Source organism: Podarcis vaucheri (assembly GCF_965113315.1).
Source record: "Podarcis vaucheri genome assembly, chromosome: 7".
NCBI lineage: Eukaryota > Metazoa > Chordata > Lepidosauria > Squamata > Lacertidae > Podarcis > Podarcis vaucheri.
In genome coordinates, this window is record NC_138765.1 from 37,394,560 (window position 1) to 37,415,338 (window position 20,779).

General features: G+C 46.3%; 1 protein-coding gene across 1 annotated transcript in view; it reads right to left on the reverse strand.

The window, feature by feature from the left end:
* GRIK3 (glutamate ionotropic receptor kainate type subunit 3) overlaps positions 1-20,779 on the reverse strand; it is a 190,187-nt gene that overhangs the window by 35,027 nt on the left and 134,381 nt on the right. Inside the window, exons 6-9 of the mRNA XM_082233235.1 lie at positions 15,741-15,914; positions 14,965-15,108; positions 5,596-5,703; positions 1,924-2,037 (exon numbers count right to left, since the gene is read on the reverse strand). Of these exons, the coding sequence (XP_082089361.1) occupies positions 1,924-2,037; positions 5,596-5,703; positions 14,965-15,108; positions 15,741-15,914 (540 nt within the window). The remainder of the gene's footprint in view (positions 1-1,923; positions 2,038-5,595; positions 5,704-14,964; positions 15,109-15,740; positions 15,915-20,779) is intronic.

Genomic DNA, 20,779 nt, shown 5'->3' on the forward strand with positions numbered 1-20,779 from the left:
CCACTTCTGGTGAACCAGAGCAGCTCACAGAAACACCGTTTACTTTCCCGCTGGAGTGGTACCTATTTATCTACTTGCACTTCGTGCTTTCGAATTGCTAGGTTGGCAGGAGCTGGGACCGAGCAATGGGAGCTCACCCCGTTGCAGGGATTTGAACCGCCAACCTTCTGATCGGCAAGCCCTAGGCTCTGTGGTTTAACCCACAGCACCACCCGCATCCCTTCTGAGAGTACTTAGGACATCCCAATTCTCCTCACAGAACTACAGCTCCCTGAGGTCCCTGGGAAGAGGTATTTGTAGCTCTGTGAGGGAAAGAGGGGTCTTCTAAGAACTCTCAGCATCCTTAACAAACTACAGTTTCCGGATGACTGTTTCAAATGGTATGATTCTGCTTTAAATCTATAATAGTGATGGGGCCGAGGTTTAGTGGCTAAACTGTTCAAGGTGACCAAGGCCTCCCCCTGCAGGCCAAAATGATGCTGTGATTCCTGCATTGTGAGTGGTTGGACTATCAGGCATGTCCAACTCCCAAGAGACTGCGATTACTCCCAGTATAAAAAAACTGGCAGTGATCTACCCATTGTCATTGGAGGGAGGAGAAACATGGGGTGGGGGGAGTGGATGAGTTGTTGAGCTTTTGGGGGGGGCAGGATTGCACAGAGTTTTTAAGCTTTTCTCCCATAACTTTTTGTACACGATAATAATAAATTTTATTTATATCCCGCCCTCCCCAGCCAAAGCCGGGCTCAGAGCGGCTAACAACAGCAAACAGATAATAATCCCGCGATCTAGCAGGATCAGCTGGGGATCTACCAGTAGATTGTGATCTACTGGTTGGACATCCCTGGACTAGATGATCCTTTGAGTCCCTTCCAACTCTACAATTCCATGATACTATGGCAGCTGATCTAGACCCACAAGGACCAGCTGCTGATGCTGTAGCAAAGGCTTAGAGAAACTATCAAAATGGGGGGATGATTTGGAATTGGGAGAAAGGAGCCTGTGTGTATGGTTTCAAAGAGAGAAACTCTTCAATCTCGCTGCAGCATCCTCTCCAAGGGATTCGCCTGCCCCCGCCCTCCGCCTATCTTCCTCCTGAAGTAACAAAGCTCGACACTCTGTCTAACACATCTGAATCTAAACCAGTGGGCCTCATCATAATTCATTAGAGACTGGATGGAAATTCACCCTGAACTGATGCCTGCCTTCAAATCCAATAGAAGGCCCGTGTGCTAAATGTGCTGTGACAGTTAGTGGCCAAGGAGACTGGCTGAGTATCCAAGCGTCGCTGGCTAAGTGAATTACTTTGGGGTAGTTTGTCACTTGGGTGCCTAAGTGTGTGTGTGTGGGGGGGAGGGAGCCCCAAGGGATGCTGAGAAATGTCAATAAGAGCTCCTGAGAGATGACAAGGACTTGGTTGCAGTTTCAGAGTGGGTGGTTTGTGGGCTGTGGGAAGTTGCTCCCTAGCACAGGGCTGAGCAGAAGACAGATTGGAATCCACTGGTGAGAGGAAGTGTGAACATGTATTTGTTAGAGTGTCAAATCTCCCACTCGACCTTGAAGTCCACTGGGTGACCTCAGACCACTCAGTGCTTCTCAGTTTAACCTAGTTTACAGGGTTGTTGTGGGGATTATTTAAGGAGGAGGAGAACCATATACACCACATTGAGCTCCAATGGCTTCACTGAACCCCAGTTTGGATGCTGCCAAGGAGAGCATTGTTTTGGACAGTTCCCTGCCATGCCCAAATAGTTCAGCCCTTTTGCTATCAGGATAATCTGTCCATACACAATGTAATGTATGAAAACACAGCTCAAGCTCCATGTTGGTTTCTCCTTAGAAGGTGGTGGTGGGGGGGTTACGATCTAGAAATGGAAACAGCCAAATCTAGGAGGGGTTAGATAGAACCCTGCAACCACTTACCAGGACTGTGGTGACAATCAAGGATCTGTTGGTGAGGGAATCTGTCACATTGGGGCCTTGCCTTCGGGAGATTTCAGTGATATTCAGTCCATCAGATGGGCTCCACACACCAACCTGTGATGGAGGCAAAGACAAGAAATGAGCAAAAATTCAACCAAACCATCAGGCCAGACCAGTCAGGCCACTGAAGAGAGAGAGAACGGTCAAGGGAGAGGAGTGGAGGTCAGATATTGTGAAATCAGTCTCTAGTTCAGGGGTGGGGAACCTGATGCCCTCCAGATGTGGCTGGACTACAACTCCCATCATCCATGACCACTGGGTCATGTTGGCTTTTGGGGTTGATGGGAGTTGGAAGTCCAACAGCATCTGGAGGGGAACTGCAAATGATCCCCATCCCTGCTCAAGTGAAAACAGGCAAATAAATGAGAGAGAGGGCTGGGCAGTGCTTGTACAAACTGTTACTTTGATGTAACACAACCTTAACATGATTTAAAAACATAAGAAGAGCTTGCTGGATCAGGCCAGAGTGACCCATCTAGTCTAGGCTGCTGTTCTCACAATGGCCAACCAGATGTCCCAACAGGAAACTTGCAGGCAGGATTTGAACACAAGAGCACTCTTTCCACCTCTGGTTTGACAACCATATGTCAGGAGTGCTCTGATGGTGTTTCCTGCTTGGCAGGGGGTTGGACTCGATGACCCTTGTGGTCTCTTCCAACTCTATGATTCTATGATTCTATGCTGGATCAGGCCAGAGTGACCCATCCAGGCCTCTTTTAACATCATCCAAGTGTGGCCAACCAGATGTCCCAACAGGAAACTTGCAGGCAGGATTTGAACACAAGAGCACTCTTTCCACCTCTGGCTTGACAACCATATGTCAGGAGTGCTCTGATGGTGTTTCCTGCTTGGCAGGGGGTTGGACTCGATGACCCTTGTGGTCTCTTCCAACTCTATGATTCTATGATTCTATGCTGGATCAGGCCAGAGTGACCCATCTAGTCTAGGCTGCTGTTCTCACAATGGCCAACCAGATGTCCCAACAGGAAACTTGCAGGCAGGATTTGAACACAAGAGCACTCTTTCCACCTCTGGTTTCCAGCAACTGGCATTCAGTGTCATTGCTGTCTCTGACAATGGAGGCAGAGCATGGCCATCATGGTGAATTTATCCAGGCCTCTTTTAACATCATCCAAGTGTGAGCAAGTTCCATAGTTAAAGTATATGCCAAATGTATTGCTTTACTTCAGTGAGGCTGAAAGGGGAGAGGTCTCATCTTCTGGGCAGTCCAGGACCTCCATACACACTACCCAAGCTCATGCCCTGGGGAGGTCACTTCAGTGCTGCTAATACAGCGGTTTAACTTTGTCCCCCAAGCATAGTTCATTGTCTCTTGAGACAGACAGATGGCGAAAACAACAACATAAACAAGATGTTTATGTGTCTGCATGTGCGTATAATGACTAAGTGATGTTTCAAGCTATCTTAGGAGAGGATTCAAAAGACTTTGTAAAAACTAACACAGGAGGAAGCTGGCATATTTCACAGTTTCACCTGTGGATTATCTGAGAACCCCTGAGTCTTAAATGACACAGTCTGCAAGGCAAGAAGCTCTGTATTACATTTTAAAAGACCCCCCCCTAAATCTGCACAACCACACAAAGTAACCACACAACCACATAACGTTTTACTGATATGAAGTAAAACTTCATTGCATTGCAGCGGGTTGGACCAAACAACCCTTTGAGTCCCTTCCAACTCCATAATTCTATGATTCTATTAAAACACCAACTAACCCCCTTTCAAAAGAGTTGATTGTTTTTATGCAAAAGACAGTTACCTCCCTTGGTCCTCATCTTCATCCCGCAATAACCCATGTTTGGAAAGATTATTAGTGGGTATGATGATGTGGGGGGCGCTGTGGGTTAAACCACCGAGCCTCTTGGGCTTGCCGATCAGAAGGTCAGCAGTTCGAATCCCCGTGACGGGGTGAGCTCCTGTTGCTTGATCCCTGCTCCTGTCAACCTAGCAGTTCAAAAGCACATCAAAGTGCAAGTAGATAAATAGGTACCGCTCTGGCAGGAAGGTAAACGGCGTTTCTGTGCGCTGCTCTGGTTTGCAGAAGTGGCTTAGTCATGCTGGCCACATGACCCGGAAGCTGTACGCTGGCTCCCTCAGCCAATAAAGCGAGATGAGCGCTGCAACCCCAGAGTCGGCCACGACTGGATCTAATGGTCAGGGGTCCCTTTACCTTTACCTTGATGATGACATGCAAATGGCAAGCAAGAACCCTCACTGCAGTTCTTGCTTGCCATTTGCATGTCATCCTGACTTGCCATTTGCATGTCACCCTGACTTGGCAAAAGAAAGAAAAATACCCTACATGGGGGACCCAAGCCTGCCTAAATAAAAATAAAAATCCCTCAACACTGTCCTGCTATCCCACTACTGCCAGCACTGCCACCATGCTAGCTGGATACAGGATTTGTAATTACACATGTTTAATGCCTCCATAATCCGTTAACTTGCAGGAGGCAAGGAAGATCAGAAGCTCACCGCTAAACCTCAGGCAAATGTAAACTATTAAACATAATGCAAAAGTACATATCAGGATTTGCTCCCGGTTTGGGCACACAATTAATTCAGATTACCTATTGACTGGAATTTAATGTCCTGACTCCACAGAGATTTGACACAGACACTCTAAAGCCTTTCTTGAGCTAAGAGAGAGCTTAAGCACACACACTCGAGAGAAAGAGGGAGAGAGAAAGAGAGCGTGAAAATGTGATAAGAACTCGCTGGAAATGACGGAAATTAACTGAGTCCCAGCATCCTTGCAGAGCATACAAGAAGCTGTTAGGGAATTTTAATGCCACATGCTGGCCTTAAGTAACAGTGTCCAGAAATTATCTTGAATAAGCACCAGTGCTGGAAGAAATACTAACACCAACACCTTGAGAAAGTCTTGCAGAAGGTAAAAAAGTCTGGAGATATTTTTAGACTGGGATATATTTTTTCCCCCTTGGATGACCCAATTAAATGGATGTGAACATGGCAAGAGCCAGTGTGGTGCAGTGGTTAGAGTGGTGGACTAGGACCCAGGAGAGCAGGGTTCAAATCCCCACTTGGCCATGAAGCTGACTGGGTGACCTTGAGCCAGTCACTGCTTCTCAGCCTAACCTACCTTCCTGGGTTGTTATGGGGCTTAAATGAGGAGGGGGACAGACCATGTATGGCACATCAAGCTCCTTGGAGAAAAAGGTGGGATATAAATGCAATAAATACAATAAGACATCTTCACAAGAACACCTCCCATTTCCCTGAAAGCAAAGTTTACTTGTAGAATCCACAGAATTAGACACATTCCTGGAAGACAGCTATTGGCTAGGAGAGCTAAAATAAAACCTCCATGTACAAAAGAAGTCCACTTGCGATGATCAGATGCTGATTTGCTGATCTCACGGCAACCATGCAAAGGCAGTTAGGCTGAAAGATGGTGAGCTGGCCAATGAGATTAGGGAATGAGTAAGGGATGAGCAGGACTCACCAGTGCAATGCCAACCCTTCAGCTCCTATATGGTTCTCAGGGTCAATGGATAGTCTGGGGGAGCCCAGGAGAACTGCTCTGATCTTTGAAAAGAGGAAAGGAGGCTGTGAGGCAACCCAACTGACCTTTTCAAGCCCGTCTTCCTTGAGGCTGATGATGTCCAAGTCGAAATCCGTCCTCAAGCCGCTGGTTTTGTTGAAGACGATGCGTCCAGTGAGACCTTCCCACTGGGCCTGGGGAAAGAAAGGGGGGACATTGGAGGTTAGGGGATGTTGATGAATAGTGGGGTGGGAGTGGGGAGAGACAAAGGAGGCATTTGTCAAGCTCACAAATCACAATCTGCTCCAGAGAAGCACAGTGCTTTATTTTAATTACTCCTTCCACCATGACTCTGCCCCTGAAGAGCTTGATTAATTAATAATCACCCCCGATTGCTCATGGGACTGCAGAGGCTGGGGAACCCCATAAATCCCACTGTAGTCTCAGCCCTGATTTACGCTCACCCCTTCCAGGTTGCTCACCATGGAGGGGAAATAACTCACTGGTCTGTTGAGATTTTGGCCAGTCACAGTCCTGGGGAGAAAGACACACACACACACACACACACACACACACACACACACACCACTTGCCTGGAAGAAACCACAAAGAGGTTTACACAAAAACATTAAAATAAAGAAAAAATCCAAACCATACTTTAAACCATACAAAAGTTAAAACACAAAAACAGATTAAAATAGCCTCAACTTCCTAAGCACTTTGTCTAACCAATAATGTTTAGGGCAGGCACCAAAAAGACTACAGTGAAGGAGCCTGCTTGATCTCAATAAGCAGGGAGTTCCAAAGTGTAGGTGCTGGCACACTAAATGATTGCTTTTAAATGCAGAATAGATATTATGTGGCACCTATAGTACTGAAATTTTGCCAGTTGAAGTGGTCATGTGGGTATGTGTGGAACAGGGGTCAGCAAAGTTTTTGTGGCTTGGGCCAGTTCATGATTCCACCATAGTGCACGAGTGCGTGCACGCACGCATGTGCAAACACTATTTTTGGTGCTCCTTCCGGCGTGGATGAGGCATGCACAGCTTCCCAATGGCTGCAGAAGCTTCATGCAGCCAATGGGAATCTGGACAGCGTCGCGGAAGGCGGTCCCTGCTCTGCTCCGCATTGGTTTAGCATGGTGAGAGCTGACCAAGTGGGCATTGTGGGTCCCCGAGTGGCCAGCGGGGGTCCATGGGCTTCCTTAAACAACCCCCATGGGTTGCTTCTGGCCCATGGGCCTTAGGCTGCCAACCCCTGGTGTGGGATGAGGAGATCTCATCAATAAACTGGTTCCAAATCATTAAGGGCTTTATATACTAACAGTTTGTGACAGCAGTCACAAAATTAAAAGACACCTGCTTCTTGGGAGAAAAACAAACCTAGACAGCATCTTAAAAAGCAGAGACATCACCTTGCCAACAAAGGTCCATATAGTTAAAGCTATGGTTTTCCCAATGGTGATGTACAGAAGTGAGAGCTAGACCATAAAAAAGGCTGATCGCCAAAGAATTGATGCTTTTGAATTATGGTGCTGGAGGAGACACTTGAGAGTCCCATGGACTGCAAAAAGATTAAACCTATCCATTCTGAAGGAAATCAGCCCTAAGTGCTCACTGGAAGGACAGATTGTGAAGCTGAGGCTCCAGTACTTTGGCCACCTCATGAGAAGAGAAGACTCCCTGGAAAAGACCCTGATGTGCCACTCAGAGGCATTTTGTGCACACTTGGGGACCAGCACCCTTCAACACAGCACCTATCAATCAACAATGGTTTAACTGTGATTCCTTGATTGTAGGGGGGTTGGACTAGATGGCCCTTGGGGTCCCTTTCAACTCTACAATTCTATGATTCCATGAATCATTCTCCACTTTCAGCACCTCAGCAAACCTGAAATCACTGTTATTCTCAGTTTCCAGAGCCACCAGAACAATTAAACTTGATGTCATAAGGGAGTCTCTCCCCCATCTCTCTATCTCACACACAGAGCAGGAGGCCAATGGGGCTGGGGAGGGAGGAGGTCCACCCTATCAACTTCTGTGCCAGCTTGTGACATTTGAGCTTTCGCGTGGCCAGTCCTTGCCTGCACTTAATGAAAGCCGTTTTACATGCCGTGAACTTTAGGCCTGGTATTTCCCTGCTCCCGTCCATGAAATGCCAAGCTGTTAACAGGGTTTAGTGTTTTCCTGTCATATCGCAGTGAAGGAGCCACAATCTTTCATGAGGCTCCTTACGCCATAGTCGTTCGCACCACATGTCCTGGGGAAACCAAGCTTGAAATAACCCCAGTGAGCATGCTGCCCCACATCCCACGTTATGATTTCATACATAATGAAAATAAAGGTACTGTTAAGAAAAAGGAGACATATGTCAATATTTGCATTCCCCCCGCAAGCCTATCCCTAAGTATTTGAAGATGATGATCCTATAATATTTGAAGCTGGCTATCATATATAACCTTATAGCCTGGTGAAGTGGAGACTGAGAGATGATATGGTAGCCATCTTCAAATATCTGGTGGGCTGTCACATTAGGGCAGTTCATAAAAATCTTTTTTTAAAAAAAAAAAATGCCTGCTCCAAAGGTCTTATCTTACTACACTAGGGATTATAAAGCTATATCTGAAATTTCATGCATATCAGTTAATATCTTGACCCTCCTCCACAAAAATAGCTGTTTACTTGGCCGTTTTCCTATGTCGTGAAGGCTGAAATTTCAATTCTTTGGAGCAGGGTCAATATATTAACTACAGTTTTATGATTCTACTTATTACCATAACCAAGACTAAATAATACTATTTGGTGTTTATAACTGAGCAGAATGAAGTTACAATTCTACATATTGCAAACACAATCCTAGGTTCCCCCAGTTTACTGTAGCTTGCTAGTAAGGGAACTATAAACTTTGCTAAACCTGAGACCCTAAGAGACTGCGAGGCTAAGGTCCTAAGGTCTCCCAAGATCTCCTGATTAAGTTGCAAACCCTGCAAATGATCAATCCATATGCCAATAAAGGCTTGAGAATCTGAGCATATGATCGAGCTATTCTTCAAAGGGCTTGTTTTGATCCAGCAGACAAAAAGCTCAATGGAGGTTTAGTGGATCAGAATAAATTCTGAAGAACAGTTTGCAAAGCAGGGGTAGATTTGGAGGCAGGGACAGAATGGCTATAAAAAGTCTAGGCACTTTCCTGTTTGTGACAGAAGCTTTGGAAGGTCTGGCACACACTGGCAAAAGCAACGCAAGTTGCTACCTCTGCAGTGGGAATTGTCAGCTTCTTTAGCAGAGAAATGCCTTCTGTTTGGGGCCTCCCAAAGGACAAATGTTGCCTCTTTATGGTCTCTGCTTCTGGCAGCAGATTTTGCAAATGTGCAACTGGTTGAAAACACAGGGAAGCAACAGCCCTGGGCATAAAATAGAGCTCAGAGGAAAGAGGAAGGTGAATCTAAGGAACTGAAGACAGAAGCACATTGTCAGCATTGTCACCTCCTCACTTGCTAAGAACATAAAAACAGCCTGTTGGATGAGGCCAATGGCCCATCTAGTCTAGCCTCCTGTTCTCCCGCTTGGACTACTGCAATGCGCTCTACGTGGGGCTACCTTTAAAGGTGACCCGGAAACTGCAATTAATCCAGAATGCGGCAGCTAGACTGGTAACTGGGAGTGGCCGCCGGGACCACATAACACCAGTTCTGAGAGATCTGCATTGGCTCCCAGTACGTTTCCAAGCACAATTCAAAGTGTTGGTGCTGACCTTTAAAGCCCTAAACGGCCTCGGTCCTGTATACCTGAAGGAGCGTCTCCACCCCCGTCGTTCAGCCCGGATACTGAGATCCAGCGCCAAGGGCCTTCTGGCAGTTCCCTCATTGCGAGAAGTAAGGTTACAGGGAACCAGGCAGAGGGCCTTCTTGGTAGTGGCGCCTGCCCTGTGGAACGCCCTCCCAGCAGATGTCAAGGCAATAAACAACTATTTTACTTTTAAAAGACAACTGAAGGCAGCCCTCTTTAGGGAGGTTTTTAATGTCTAATGCTGTATTGTTTTTAATATTCAGTTGGAAGCCGCCCAGGGTGGCTGGGGAAACCCAGCCAGATGGGCGGGGTATAAATAATAAATTATTATTTTTTTTAATTATTATTATTATTATTATTATTATTATTATTATTATTATTATTATTATTATTATCACAGTGGCTGAACAGTTGCCTGGGGGAAATCTGCAAGCACAAGAGCCATCACCCCTCCAGTTGTGGTTTTCAGCAACTGGTATTTAGAAGCATTTCTGCCTCCAGCTGTAAAGGCAGAGCATAACCATCATGTTTACTAGCCACTGATAGTCCTTGTGTTTGCCTAGTTCAAGGAGCCAAAGGACCAAACTGATCCATAAGGAATTGTGCTTTCAGGGAAGAGGGAGAGCAGAAGAGTGCTCAGGCCCTTTGCTCATTTTATGGCTTCCTGTTGCTAATGGATTGGCAATGACCAGCCTGTGAATTGCCCCCTTACTAGCTTCTCTGAATTGCCCCCATGTCCGTTTCTATTTCAATAGTGGATGTGGGGTGGGGTGAGGTGAGGGAAGGAACTTCAATTACTCATTACTTGCATTGTTTTTTTTTTTCCTTTTGAAAAACCCCCAATATTAATTAAATTTGTATACCACCCTTCATCTGAAGACCACAGGGTGGTTCAGAACATAATACAAAATGAGAACACAAAATACACAAAACCAAACCAATAGCCCCCCCTCCCACAAACACATTTAAAAGGCCATAGAATGTTAATCAACCAAAGGCCTATTTAATATTTTTTGCCTGGCACTTAAAAGTATATAATGAAGGGGCCAGGCAAGCCTCCCTGGGAAGAGCATTTCACAAATGGGGAGCCACCACAGAAAAGGCCATTCTAATGGTGCCCCCCCAACCTCTCATGGAGGAGGCACACAAAGAAGGGCCTCATATGATGATCCCAGGGTCGATATTGGTTCATATGGAGAGAGGCGGTCCTTGAGATATTGTGGTCCCGAGTTTTATGGGTCAAAACCAGCATTTTGAATTGGGCCCAGAAGCTGTGCAATTGGACCAGAATCACTGCCATATGCTCAAATTGTCTTGCCCTGGTGAGCAATCTGGCTGCTGAATTCTGCACTAGCTGAAGTATCCAAACCATATTCAGAGGCAGTCCTACATATAACATGTTGCAGTAAACTAAACTAGAGGTTACCAGAGCATAGACAACAAAGGTTAGGTTATTCCTCTCCTGTTAGGGGTGCAGCTGGGCCACCAGCCAAAGCTGATGGAAGGCACTCCATGTCACTGAGGCCACCTGAGCCTCAAGTGACAGCAAATGATGCAGAAATACCCCCCAGCTAAGTACCTGCTCCTTCAGAGAGAGTTTAATCCCATCAAGAGCATTAAAAGTTTACTGAACAGTGAAGTAGTTAACTAAATGTGGTATATAAAACTCTTGCTAAATTACTACCAGACTTTGAAAAGCTGGCATCACTGGATCAAGTTCACCAGTTTTGTTGAATTAATTAAGCTAAATAGTTTTAATTAGGCTTTGAATAAATGTGCAATTACTTGTTACTGTTTTGAATTTTACTGTGTTACTATATTCCTTAGAGAGCCATGCAAACTGCTATTCTGAATAATGCTTTTTATAGGGTAGGGGGCTCTGGGGATGAGTTTATGGAAGCAAGGTGGCTGTGGCCTGAATATGTTTGGGATCCACTGGTGTAGATATTCCATAAAACTTGAGTGAAGTGAGAGAAAAGGGCAAGCAGAGCAGCAGTCTGCCGTGGTTGGTTGCACTATTAGGAAGGAAGGAGACTTTAATTTGAGGCCAACATGTTTACACAGATTAACTCCTGGGCTTCTGTTCTTCTTGTGTCTTTGTCTGCAAGGCTCAAAAGAAACACTGCCATGGAGTGCCTCTAATTTCCACATGCATAATAGCAAGGTCAACCCTCAACCTCTTCCTTGGCAACCTGAATAGCACTCCAGAGCTTCTCTGTGTCTCTGTTGTTCTCATGGTAATTGCTAACACTTGAGCTGCGAATCTCTCATTTCTAGTCACAGGAGATCACTCAGAGCGATGCACCTTGAGAGAGAGGGTGACAGGTGAAGTGGAACTGAGAGCTGGGACCAGAGGTCAGCTGGCCTCCCCTCATTCAGTGGTGCTTGGCTGCTCTCCAAAAGGTCTTTGCTGAGCATCACTTGAATGAGGCACCAGCTTCTTCCTCAGTGAGATGGAAGCTCCTCAGCTTCCTTGGTGATTTAGGAGGTTGATGACCTGCCCAGTCTCACCCACTCTTACCTAAAGCTTCAGGCTAGTATCAGTTGCTCTAGTTGCCCCCTCTTGAGATGTGGCCACCAGCTTTTCATAGCACATCTAGGAGCATTCCCACTCAGCCCCATGCCATTTATGCCACCTAGGGGAATGTTTGTACAAGACAAACTTGCAAAAGTGCACCTGTGCATATACACACAACCTGTAAATCAATTCTCTGCCCTGGAAACTGGAGGCATGACCCAGGCAAGATGTTCAGTGGATTGGACACTTTCAGGCCCCCTTGCCAATCAAAAAGTCAAGTTGAGATGGTGATGTTGGAGGGTAATGGAGAGGCCATCCAACAGCAGAGGATCTCCACTGCAACAGCATAATTTGATTCCACAGTTTGACAGGCTCCAAGTAAGTCAACAAGGCTTCCCAATGTTACCATCTCTGTTGACAACCAGTGATGGGGGGCCTGTCTGCTTGAATCATGCCAGAATCCATAGTCAGGTAGCCAGGTTGCCAACTCTGAGAACTCTGCACAAAACCATTCAAAATTGGTGGTTGGAGTCTTTCAGAGGTCCTACGGCTATGATGCCTTTTGATGATTTCTTCCAGGAGTGCACATTTTTAAGGGAGTGGCAGTCTACCATTAAAAAATAAAAATTCTTTGCATGGTTTATTTCCCAAGAGAACATCTCCCCGAAGTGTGTACTGGGAAGTTCAAACATCCCTGCTTTGTCCTCTTGCAATGGGGAGACTCAGTTGGCTTCTCTGCCTCTTGGATCCAAGTGACACTCCCTGCATGCCAAATGCAGTCAGGAAAGCTGTTTAGGCTGCAGTCGAGGGAGATGGTAATTACCCAAAACACAGAGAAAAATGAAGTCCCCACTTCATTCCCCTGACATTCAGCTCACTCAAGTCTGTGGCTCTGCCAAAACAGAGGCGTGCCTGCTGCCAATTTCCCCACGAGAGTTTTTGAGCTGTTCACTAAGTGGTTGACAGATGCACCAAGTAAACACTCCTCAACAAGAGAGAAAGGTGGGAAGGAAAGGCAGCAGATGGTGTTCCTATTTGACAGAGAAAAATACCGGGGGTGGAGGGGAGGCTGATAGTTTGGCGGAAGTACCCCTGTGCTGCGTGCCAAAGGTCCCAAGTTCAATCACCAGCAACTCCCTTGGAAAACATCTCAGGTGGAAGGAGTGGGAAAGGAGTCTCCAGGAGACTCTGGAGACCTGCTGCTGCCAGTTGGAGTAAAGCATTATGGGTAAGATAAACCAAGAGTCTGTTTCAGTACAGATAAGTTTTGTAAGTTTATGTGACAATAGGCCACCATTCTTGGTGACAGAACTCAGTAGCAGAGCATCTGCCTTACATACAGAAGGTCCCAGGTGTCTCCAGGTAGGACTAGGAGAGGCTATTGTCTTATGCTCTGGAAAGCAGCTTCCAGTCAGCGTAGACAATACTGAGCTAGTTGGATCAAAGCTCTGACTCAGGATAAGGCAGCTTCCTACATTTCTATTAAAAGGATTTGGCAGAGAGATCTTCAGTGAAGCCATCTATGGCATTGTCAAAGTTTTGGAAGGGAAGAACGTGGTGTGTCTAGGGGCTGGAAGGGGAAGTGAACAGCCCTAATCTGCACATTTACATAGGTAGGTAGAGAGATAGAGAAGTTGGGGGCTCAGCACAAGCCATGGCTGGGGGTTGCAGAGACTGAAGCTTGTTCTACTCTTGTTTCACCTCTGTCCCTAAGATAAATCATGTTCCTTTGGTTGTGATCCAGCCTAGAGGACTGGTATTTTACATATGTATGCTTAGTCCTGGGTTCTCCTGAAGAATATGGGCAGCTGTCTCTCAAAATAAAGGTGCCAGATGGGATTAGAAGCGACACTGGCACAAATGCATTCAGAGTCAGACCCATTGAGCACAGTATTGTCTAGACTAATTACACTGTCTATTCAAACTGGCAGTGGCATTCCTGAATGTCAGGGTGTGTGTCCGTACCCCCAACCTACTCTATCTGGGGATGGCTGAGATTGAATTCAGACTGTTCTGCAAGCTAAGTACGTGCACCTGGAGCTAATTACGACTTGTTACTGGGCTTAGGCTCATCTCCACCACCTGCCTAATTCAAAGCAATCTTTGCCTCCAGAAAGAAGCAATGGCCCAAGCAAAGATACAGGCTCAGAATCACCAGAGCTGGCTTTCTGTTAGAGCAGTGTTTCCCAACCGGTGTTCCACGGCACACTAGTGTGCCGCGAGACGTTGCCTGGTGTGCCGTGGGAGGGAGGCGGGGCGACGACGAGGAGAGGCCGCCCAGCGCGGGGCTCTCGCCGTCTGCCTGCCTGGCTGCCTGCGTGGCGCTGACGTCACAGGGCTGTAACGTGCCCCACATAGGCACACGCGGGGCTGCGAGCGAGCTCCCTCCCACATCCCATCGCCGCTCGCTTCGGCCGGCCTACTGGGCTGTCGCAGGCGGAAGGCCTGCGCATGCACGAGGTTTTCGCGCCTTCGGGATTCCCTTCACGCCTTCCTCCTCCCGGGTCCTTGAGAGCGCGGGAAGCGGCAGCGCGAGACCGGCGTTGAGCCTGGTAGGTATTGCGCTTGCCAAGGCAGTCCTTTGGGAAATGAAAACTTGCAAAGCAAGCAACCAGTTCAATCTGAAGTACGTGTATGCTTAATATCCTGTATCTGAAACCTCTTCTGCCCCCTCCCCCACACTTGGTGCCATTTTCATCTACACATGCAGCAGAGTAAGTTGACCCAGAATAGTACCAATTCAGATGGCAGATGGGAGAATGACAGTGCTGAATGCTTTCCCATGTAGAACAGTCCCTGCAAATAAAAACCTAGCATATTTGGAAGAGGGATGCTAGCCTAACCATTACCTTCTATGCTGTTACTATTTTTTTATTTTTTTTTACATAAGTAAAAAGTGACCTTTCCCCATCTGGCATGGTGGTGTGCCTCGAGATTTTTTTCATGAAACAAGTGTGCCTTTGCCCAAAAAAGGTTGGGAAACACTGTGTTAGAGTGAGATCAGGACCATGGACAGCAACAATGAAGACTGCCCAGGATGCAAATGCAAGAGTTTCAGGACCATAGACAGCAATCTTGCAGCATTGAGCACACATCCCTTAACTCAAGATGCAAAAGCAGGTTCCATCCGGATGCATTGTACTTCTTACCTCTTTGATGAAATTCATGAAGCGTCCACCAAACCGCCAGGCTTTATGCCGATGGCACTGGAGGGAGTTGACAGTCATCTGTGGAGCCCGTTGGTAGCACACGGAGACAATATGGACGGCATCGTACAACAGGGCAGCATCTGTCTAAAATGAAGGGGAACAGGATTTGCTTTGATAACAGCTCTAGGAGCACGGAAGCCTTTCACCTCTCAAGTGATGATGATGATCATGCCACCCACACTATAGCAAATCCATTTTGGCCAATATAGTCTTTGGTTCCAGCCTCCTTAGGTCAACTGAGCCATCTGCAGCATACTGCTACTTTCAGCTTGGTAGTCTCTGGTCCAGTTTACATGGACATCATTGAATGGCCTTCTGTCAAGATCATGCATCTGGAATCCTACAGAGGCAGGAGTAGCAGCAGCAAAGGGAAGGCAGTGAGCAGGGGAAGGATAAAACACTGTATCCCATTGCAGTTTCTTTATTCTAAATTGCCTCCTCCCAAAACACCTATTCCATAGAAGCTGCTGTCAAGATTTTGTGACATGCATTCATGTGTAAGGTGTAGTTCTGCTGATGATTCACAGCCGATTGCGTTAACTGCCCCCCACAGAGAAGCAACTGCTTTGTCTTCCCAACATGTTGTCCAAAACAGAACCAGACAAAAATAGAGTTTGCAACAGTTTGACATGCAAACTCCCTTGCCTCTTGCCCTCATCAACACAGGTTTGCACCACACACTAAAAGGCAGGAGCAGTTTAAATGGGCCATCGTACCATCATCACCCCTGTGATCAACCCTGGCTCAGGCTTGGGGGCTGCCTGCAACCTCTCCATAGACCATTTATCAATGATGGCAGAGACATGGGGATTCTCCACGTTCAAGATGCGGAAGCCAGTCAGGTTCACTCCAGAGTAGCGATATTGCTCTAGATCCAATGCATAAAGATCCTTTAAAAAGAAAGAGAGACTTCATTTCAGCGCTTTATCTACTTCCCCCTTGAACCATTTAGTTCTTTTTTGGGAGGGAGGGGCAGTCTTCAAAGGTGGGCCAAGTCCTCTGAGACACTTCACCACTCTTATTGAAACTTGGCTCCCCTTGAAATTCAACAGCTGCTCTGCCTGAGCAAATTCCCACTGAAGTTGGTCCTCCAATGTTGCTTTAGGAAAAGATTCAATGGTGTTTCCAGCTGGGAGGCATTTCCCTGTCTTGCATCAGTTAATTATGGTGCTGATTAATTATGCATTAATTCCAATAAGAGAATATTGAAAATGTTTGAAAGGGGGGAAAAGAAATAATTTGGAAAGTATGGCATTAAATCTTGTTATAGTTGCCACTTCCAAGCATCAAAACCCATCATTCTGGAATACTAGTATTGCTAATATTTTCACCATCTTGTAATTTTTCAAGTGGGGGGAGAGGTAGAGTAAGCATACAATTAAATTTTCTCAAAACCACAAGCAGCCAAAATAAACCTTGGCAATGATGATGCTTCAGTCTAATATGGCAGTCTATTCTATTCATGAGAGAAACACAAAGCCCACGGGAAAATGACTGTTTCAGATTTGTGCCATCACTGGTCTTTTAGACTGCCCCCCCCCCCCGAGTAGGTAGGATCTGCATGCACAGTGGGACACAGGAATAATTTGCCCACTGCAAATTTACCATTCATTGCATGTAGAACATCACACAGAACACCACATCTCCACCAGATATTATCATTTTGGAATATCATTAACCACTGTACAATAACAGACTGAGTGATTTGTTCCAGTTCTCAGGCTGTGGGTTTTACTGGTTAATCCTTACTCTATGTCCCACTGGACAGCTGATGAGCAAATTTGAACCTTGTTTGGGGGAACCCAGTTAGTATCACTGCATTGGCCAGGATCTGGCAGGAGAAGTGCAAGCATTGACTGGATCACCAAATTTTCACCCACTTCCCACATATACAACCCAGAGTTTCTCATCTTACATTCATTAAACTGGATGGAGAGAGAAAAATGTGGTATTTTTTCTCTTGACCATCTCAGACTTCTACAAACAGGCCTGGTCCCCTGACCCAGAATCCTCCATTTCTGCCTGACAGGAGCCTCTTGTAGTCGGAAGATGTGCTCTTGCCATCTTCCAGTTTGAGACCAACACACATTACAATGTTAGGAAGAATTTCCTTCAAGTCCTCAAAAGACTTTTCTTTATTTTTATTTAATTGCAGGGCCAGCCCAAATACATTTTGGCACCAGAGGGCCCCAAAATGGCACTCTCTCCCCTCTAGGGAAGAAGGGGTGAGAGAAGATATACATCAGCAACAAGGAGGGAAGAAAGATCAAAATTGGGATCTGCTGCCCCTGTGGATTCTGCTGCCTGAGGTGGTCACCACACCTTGCCTCATGGGTGGGCTGGCCCTGTTTAATTGGCAGCCTGTTGGCTGTCAGTGCCAACAGCTAGAGTGCTCAGTATTCGAAGACCACCATCAAAGAGGAGCTAAGATGTTTCTTGACTTTATGATCCACCTCCACTGTCTGCAAGTGAGAGAGCAATAAGTGGAGGAGAGGTAGAATGGGAACCATTCAGGCAAAGTGCTGGCAGGGAGCCCAGGCCTGCCTCTTGGCAGTCAGTGTGCACAGGGGGCATTTGCAAGTCCCACTCCAGTGCACTTCCTTAATACTTCCCAGGGCTTTGCAGAGTAGAGCTGGAATATTAATTCCTGCTGTCAAAGCGAGGTCTGCACTTCAGGAGGTCTGCAGTTGAAACCTACCACAAACTCATCTAAATGGGGCTTGAAAGAGGGGTGAGTGAGGCGGTTGCTCTGCTTCGCAGGAAGGAGCAGGAACAGCTGACCCCAATGGAAGGGAAAGGAAATGGCACTCAGCAGCATCCCAGTTAACATTTGGCTGGGAGGACACAACAGCACTAGAAACATCTGTAAAGAGAAGTTCTTTTAAACCTGTATCTCATGCTAGTGAATGGTTGGCCTGTGAGCCAATCTAAGGCAGAGCCCAGGGAATTAGGAAGGAATCACACACACACAATTTCCTACCTTCAACAAAAGCCATAGCTACTGATGGTGCCAAGGTTAGAATTAACCTGGTTTGGCTTGCTGGCTGGCTGGCTTGCTTGTTTGATTAATATAACACCTTTTCCTCTAAGGAGTTCAAGGTGGCACACATGGTTCTTTCCCTCCTCATTTAATCATTCCACCAGACATTTCCCAAATGCAGTGATCAGGAATCACAGCTGGGGGCTATAGTCTTCACTTGTTGGTGGCTAACTCGGACCCTGCCCCCACCCCCGGGCTCAGACCAGAACTTTTGCCACTTGGTCAAAGAAACAACTTGGAAACTCTTGCATTAAAATCAGCTCCAGTATTCTTTTTCACTTTGACTTCGCCCTCACTGGTTTCACTCCTCATTTCAACCGTCCTCATTTAATTTCCACAACTACCACATTTAGACCAGGCTTCCTCAACCTCAGCCCTCCAGATGTTTTTGGCCTACAACTCCCATGATCCTTAGCTAGCAGGACCAGTGGTCAGGGATGCTGGGAACTGTAGTCTCAAAACATCTGGAGGGCCGAAATTAAGGAAGCCTGGTTTAGACTGAGAGGCAGTGCCTAGCACAGCTTTGCGGCAATGTGGGGACCCAAACCCTGGTCTCCTGGGCCTAGTCTGACATTCTAACCACTATCCCACATCGGCTTTCAAATATGAATTTGTCTGGAACTTGTCACAATCAGCTGTATTGCAACTTGAGTGCCATTCCCCTCAAAAGTTCTCATCTGGCTTGGAATGTTAAATGAGATTCCACATATGCTCAGCCAGCAGTCAATGGACCAGGCACTTAAAGCTAGCTTGTATTGATTGCTGTGGAACTACATGAGCTAGTTAAATGGCATGTGATTTATAAAACAAGGCTCTGCTGCCTGAATAAGCAAACTGGGTGTGCGTGTCTAGGGCAGGGTGCTGAACCATCCACATTCACTGCATGATCAACCATACATGTGGCCCCAAACCACAATTCCCTGGAAGCAACTTGATGGTACACGTGGACCCAGCACCATCACCACACATGATCTGGAAAGAGCTCCAGGAAAGCTGGTGAGCTTTTTCTGAATGTAAATGGAGAATGATTGAAAATGCTGAGCCATCTCTAATCACAGCCAATGCTGATACCAGCTGCAACATTTCTTTAAGGCACACATACAGATGTGCACTATCAGAAGGAAAATACAGAGGCTGAAACATTGGGGCTTCCAGGCAGGTCTATATCCAAAGCTGTTTGCATTTTGTGGCTAGTCATTGGCTGTTGCTTACATTTTTGTATTGCCTTCTGTTGGATTACAATCCATTTTCTCATTCCACAAAGCATGAATCAAAAATCTTAACAGGGTCACATAAATATTTCTAGTTCTTTTATTTCCTAATTTTTTATTTCCTTCTGTTCTCACGATTTCACCTGATGCTTCTTCCATCCTAACAGCTATTAATAAATTAATTACTATTTCATGATACTCTGCTGTCAAGAGTACCTCTTGCACATCCCCAAAGGATTGCATTTATTTATTTTTTTGTCTGTGACTATGGGACATAAATAGTCACAACAATGAGCAGTTGCTTGAGGCAGGTCCCATCTGCGCTGTACATTTAAAGCAGTACAATACCACTTCAAACAGTCAGACTCAGGATGATCCTCTGCAAGGCTACACACCAGCATCCCCCAAACTGGTGCCCTCTAGACATTTTGGACTACAGCTCCCATCAGCCCCAGTATCCTATGGTTGTACTGGTTTAAGCTGATGGCTTATAGTCCAAAACAGCTGGAGGGCCCCAGTTTAGTGAAGGCTGCTCTACACTTTCAACGTTTCTGTTTGGTAGGAACAGTTGCTCCCTTACCTTTGTCTAATGCCGACCTGTATTGCTTGCAGGGTCCACTGGGGACCTTTTAGAGAAACACAACAGACTAATTCCATCCCCCCTCCCAGGGGCCTCTTATGGCAGAAATGGCAGCTCCAAAGAGAACAGAGCCTGGAGCAGCAGCTGCTTAAAATATCTGTCCCACGATACAGCTGTTATTTCAGGGAAGTGGCACTAATTGTAATTGCTTATCTATTAATTTATTATAATTCTTTCTTGCTCTCTCCCCCTCCCACACACTCCTTCTTCATCTTCACCTCCAGGCTTGTACTTGTGTGCAAAAAAAAAAAGTTCACAAGACTCAGCTGGGCCTGATTAATAGGAGGTTATCAGAGAGTTGCGAGAAGCTGTTGCAAATAGATAACGGTGGCAGCAGTAATTAAAATGTCTTTTCATTTTGGTGGAAGGATGGAATGTTAAAAAAATTTAATGTGGATGTTTCCAGGGATGTGATTTTTTTTTTTGGGGGGGGGTGCTATCTGGTTCTGTGACATGGTCTGAGAGTGTGTGGAGCATCATTCTTGCTAAAACTAAGCAGGTCTGGGGGTCTGCCCAGGACCTGGAGGGAAGCAATCAAGGAAGGAATTCCAGGTGTGTGGCCTTGAGTTCCATGACATCAGGGCAGGAGTTTATTAAAGAAATGAAGAGGGGAGAGAGCAAGATGGCAAGCAGAGGCCAGGATTTCCCACCTGCTCTACAGTGGGCTTGCTCTGCACACTTCAAAACACACACACACCCTCACTGCTACTCATCTGTGCTATCAGAAGGGACACTAGCTTGGAGGTCTCCAAGGTCTTCCCCAAGTTGGTGAGGCTCGTTTGACAGCAGCCCAAACTGAGCCTTCTGTGTTATTTGCCCACTCCTATGGAAGGGGGCTGGGTATGTTTAGCTTGGAGAAGAGAC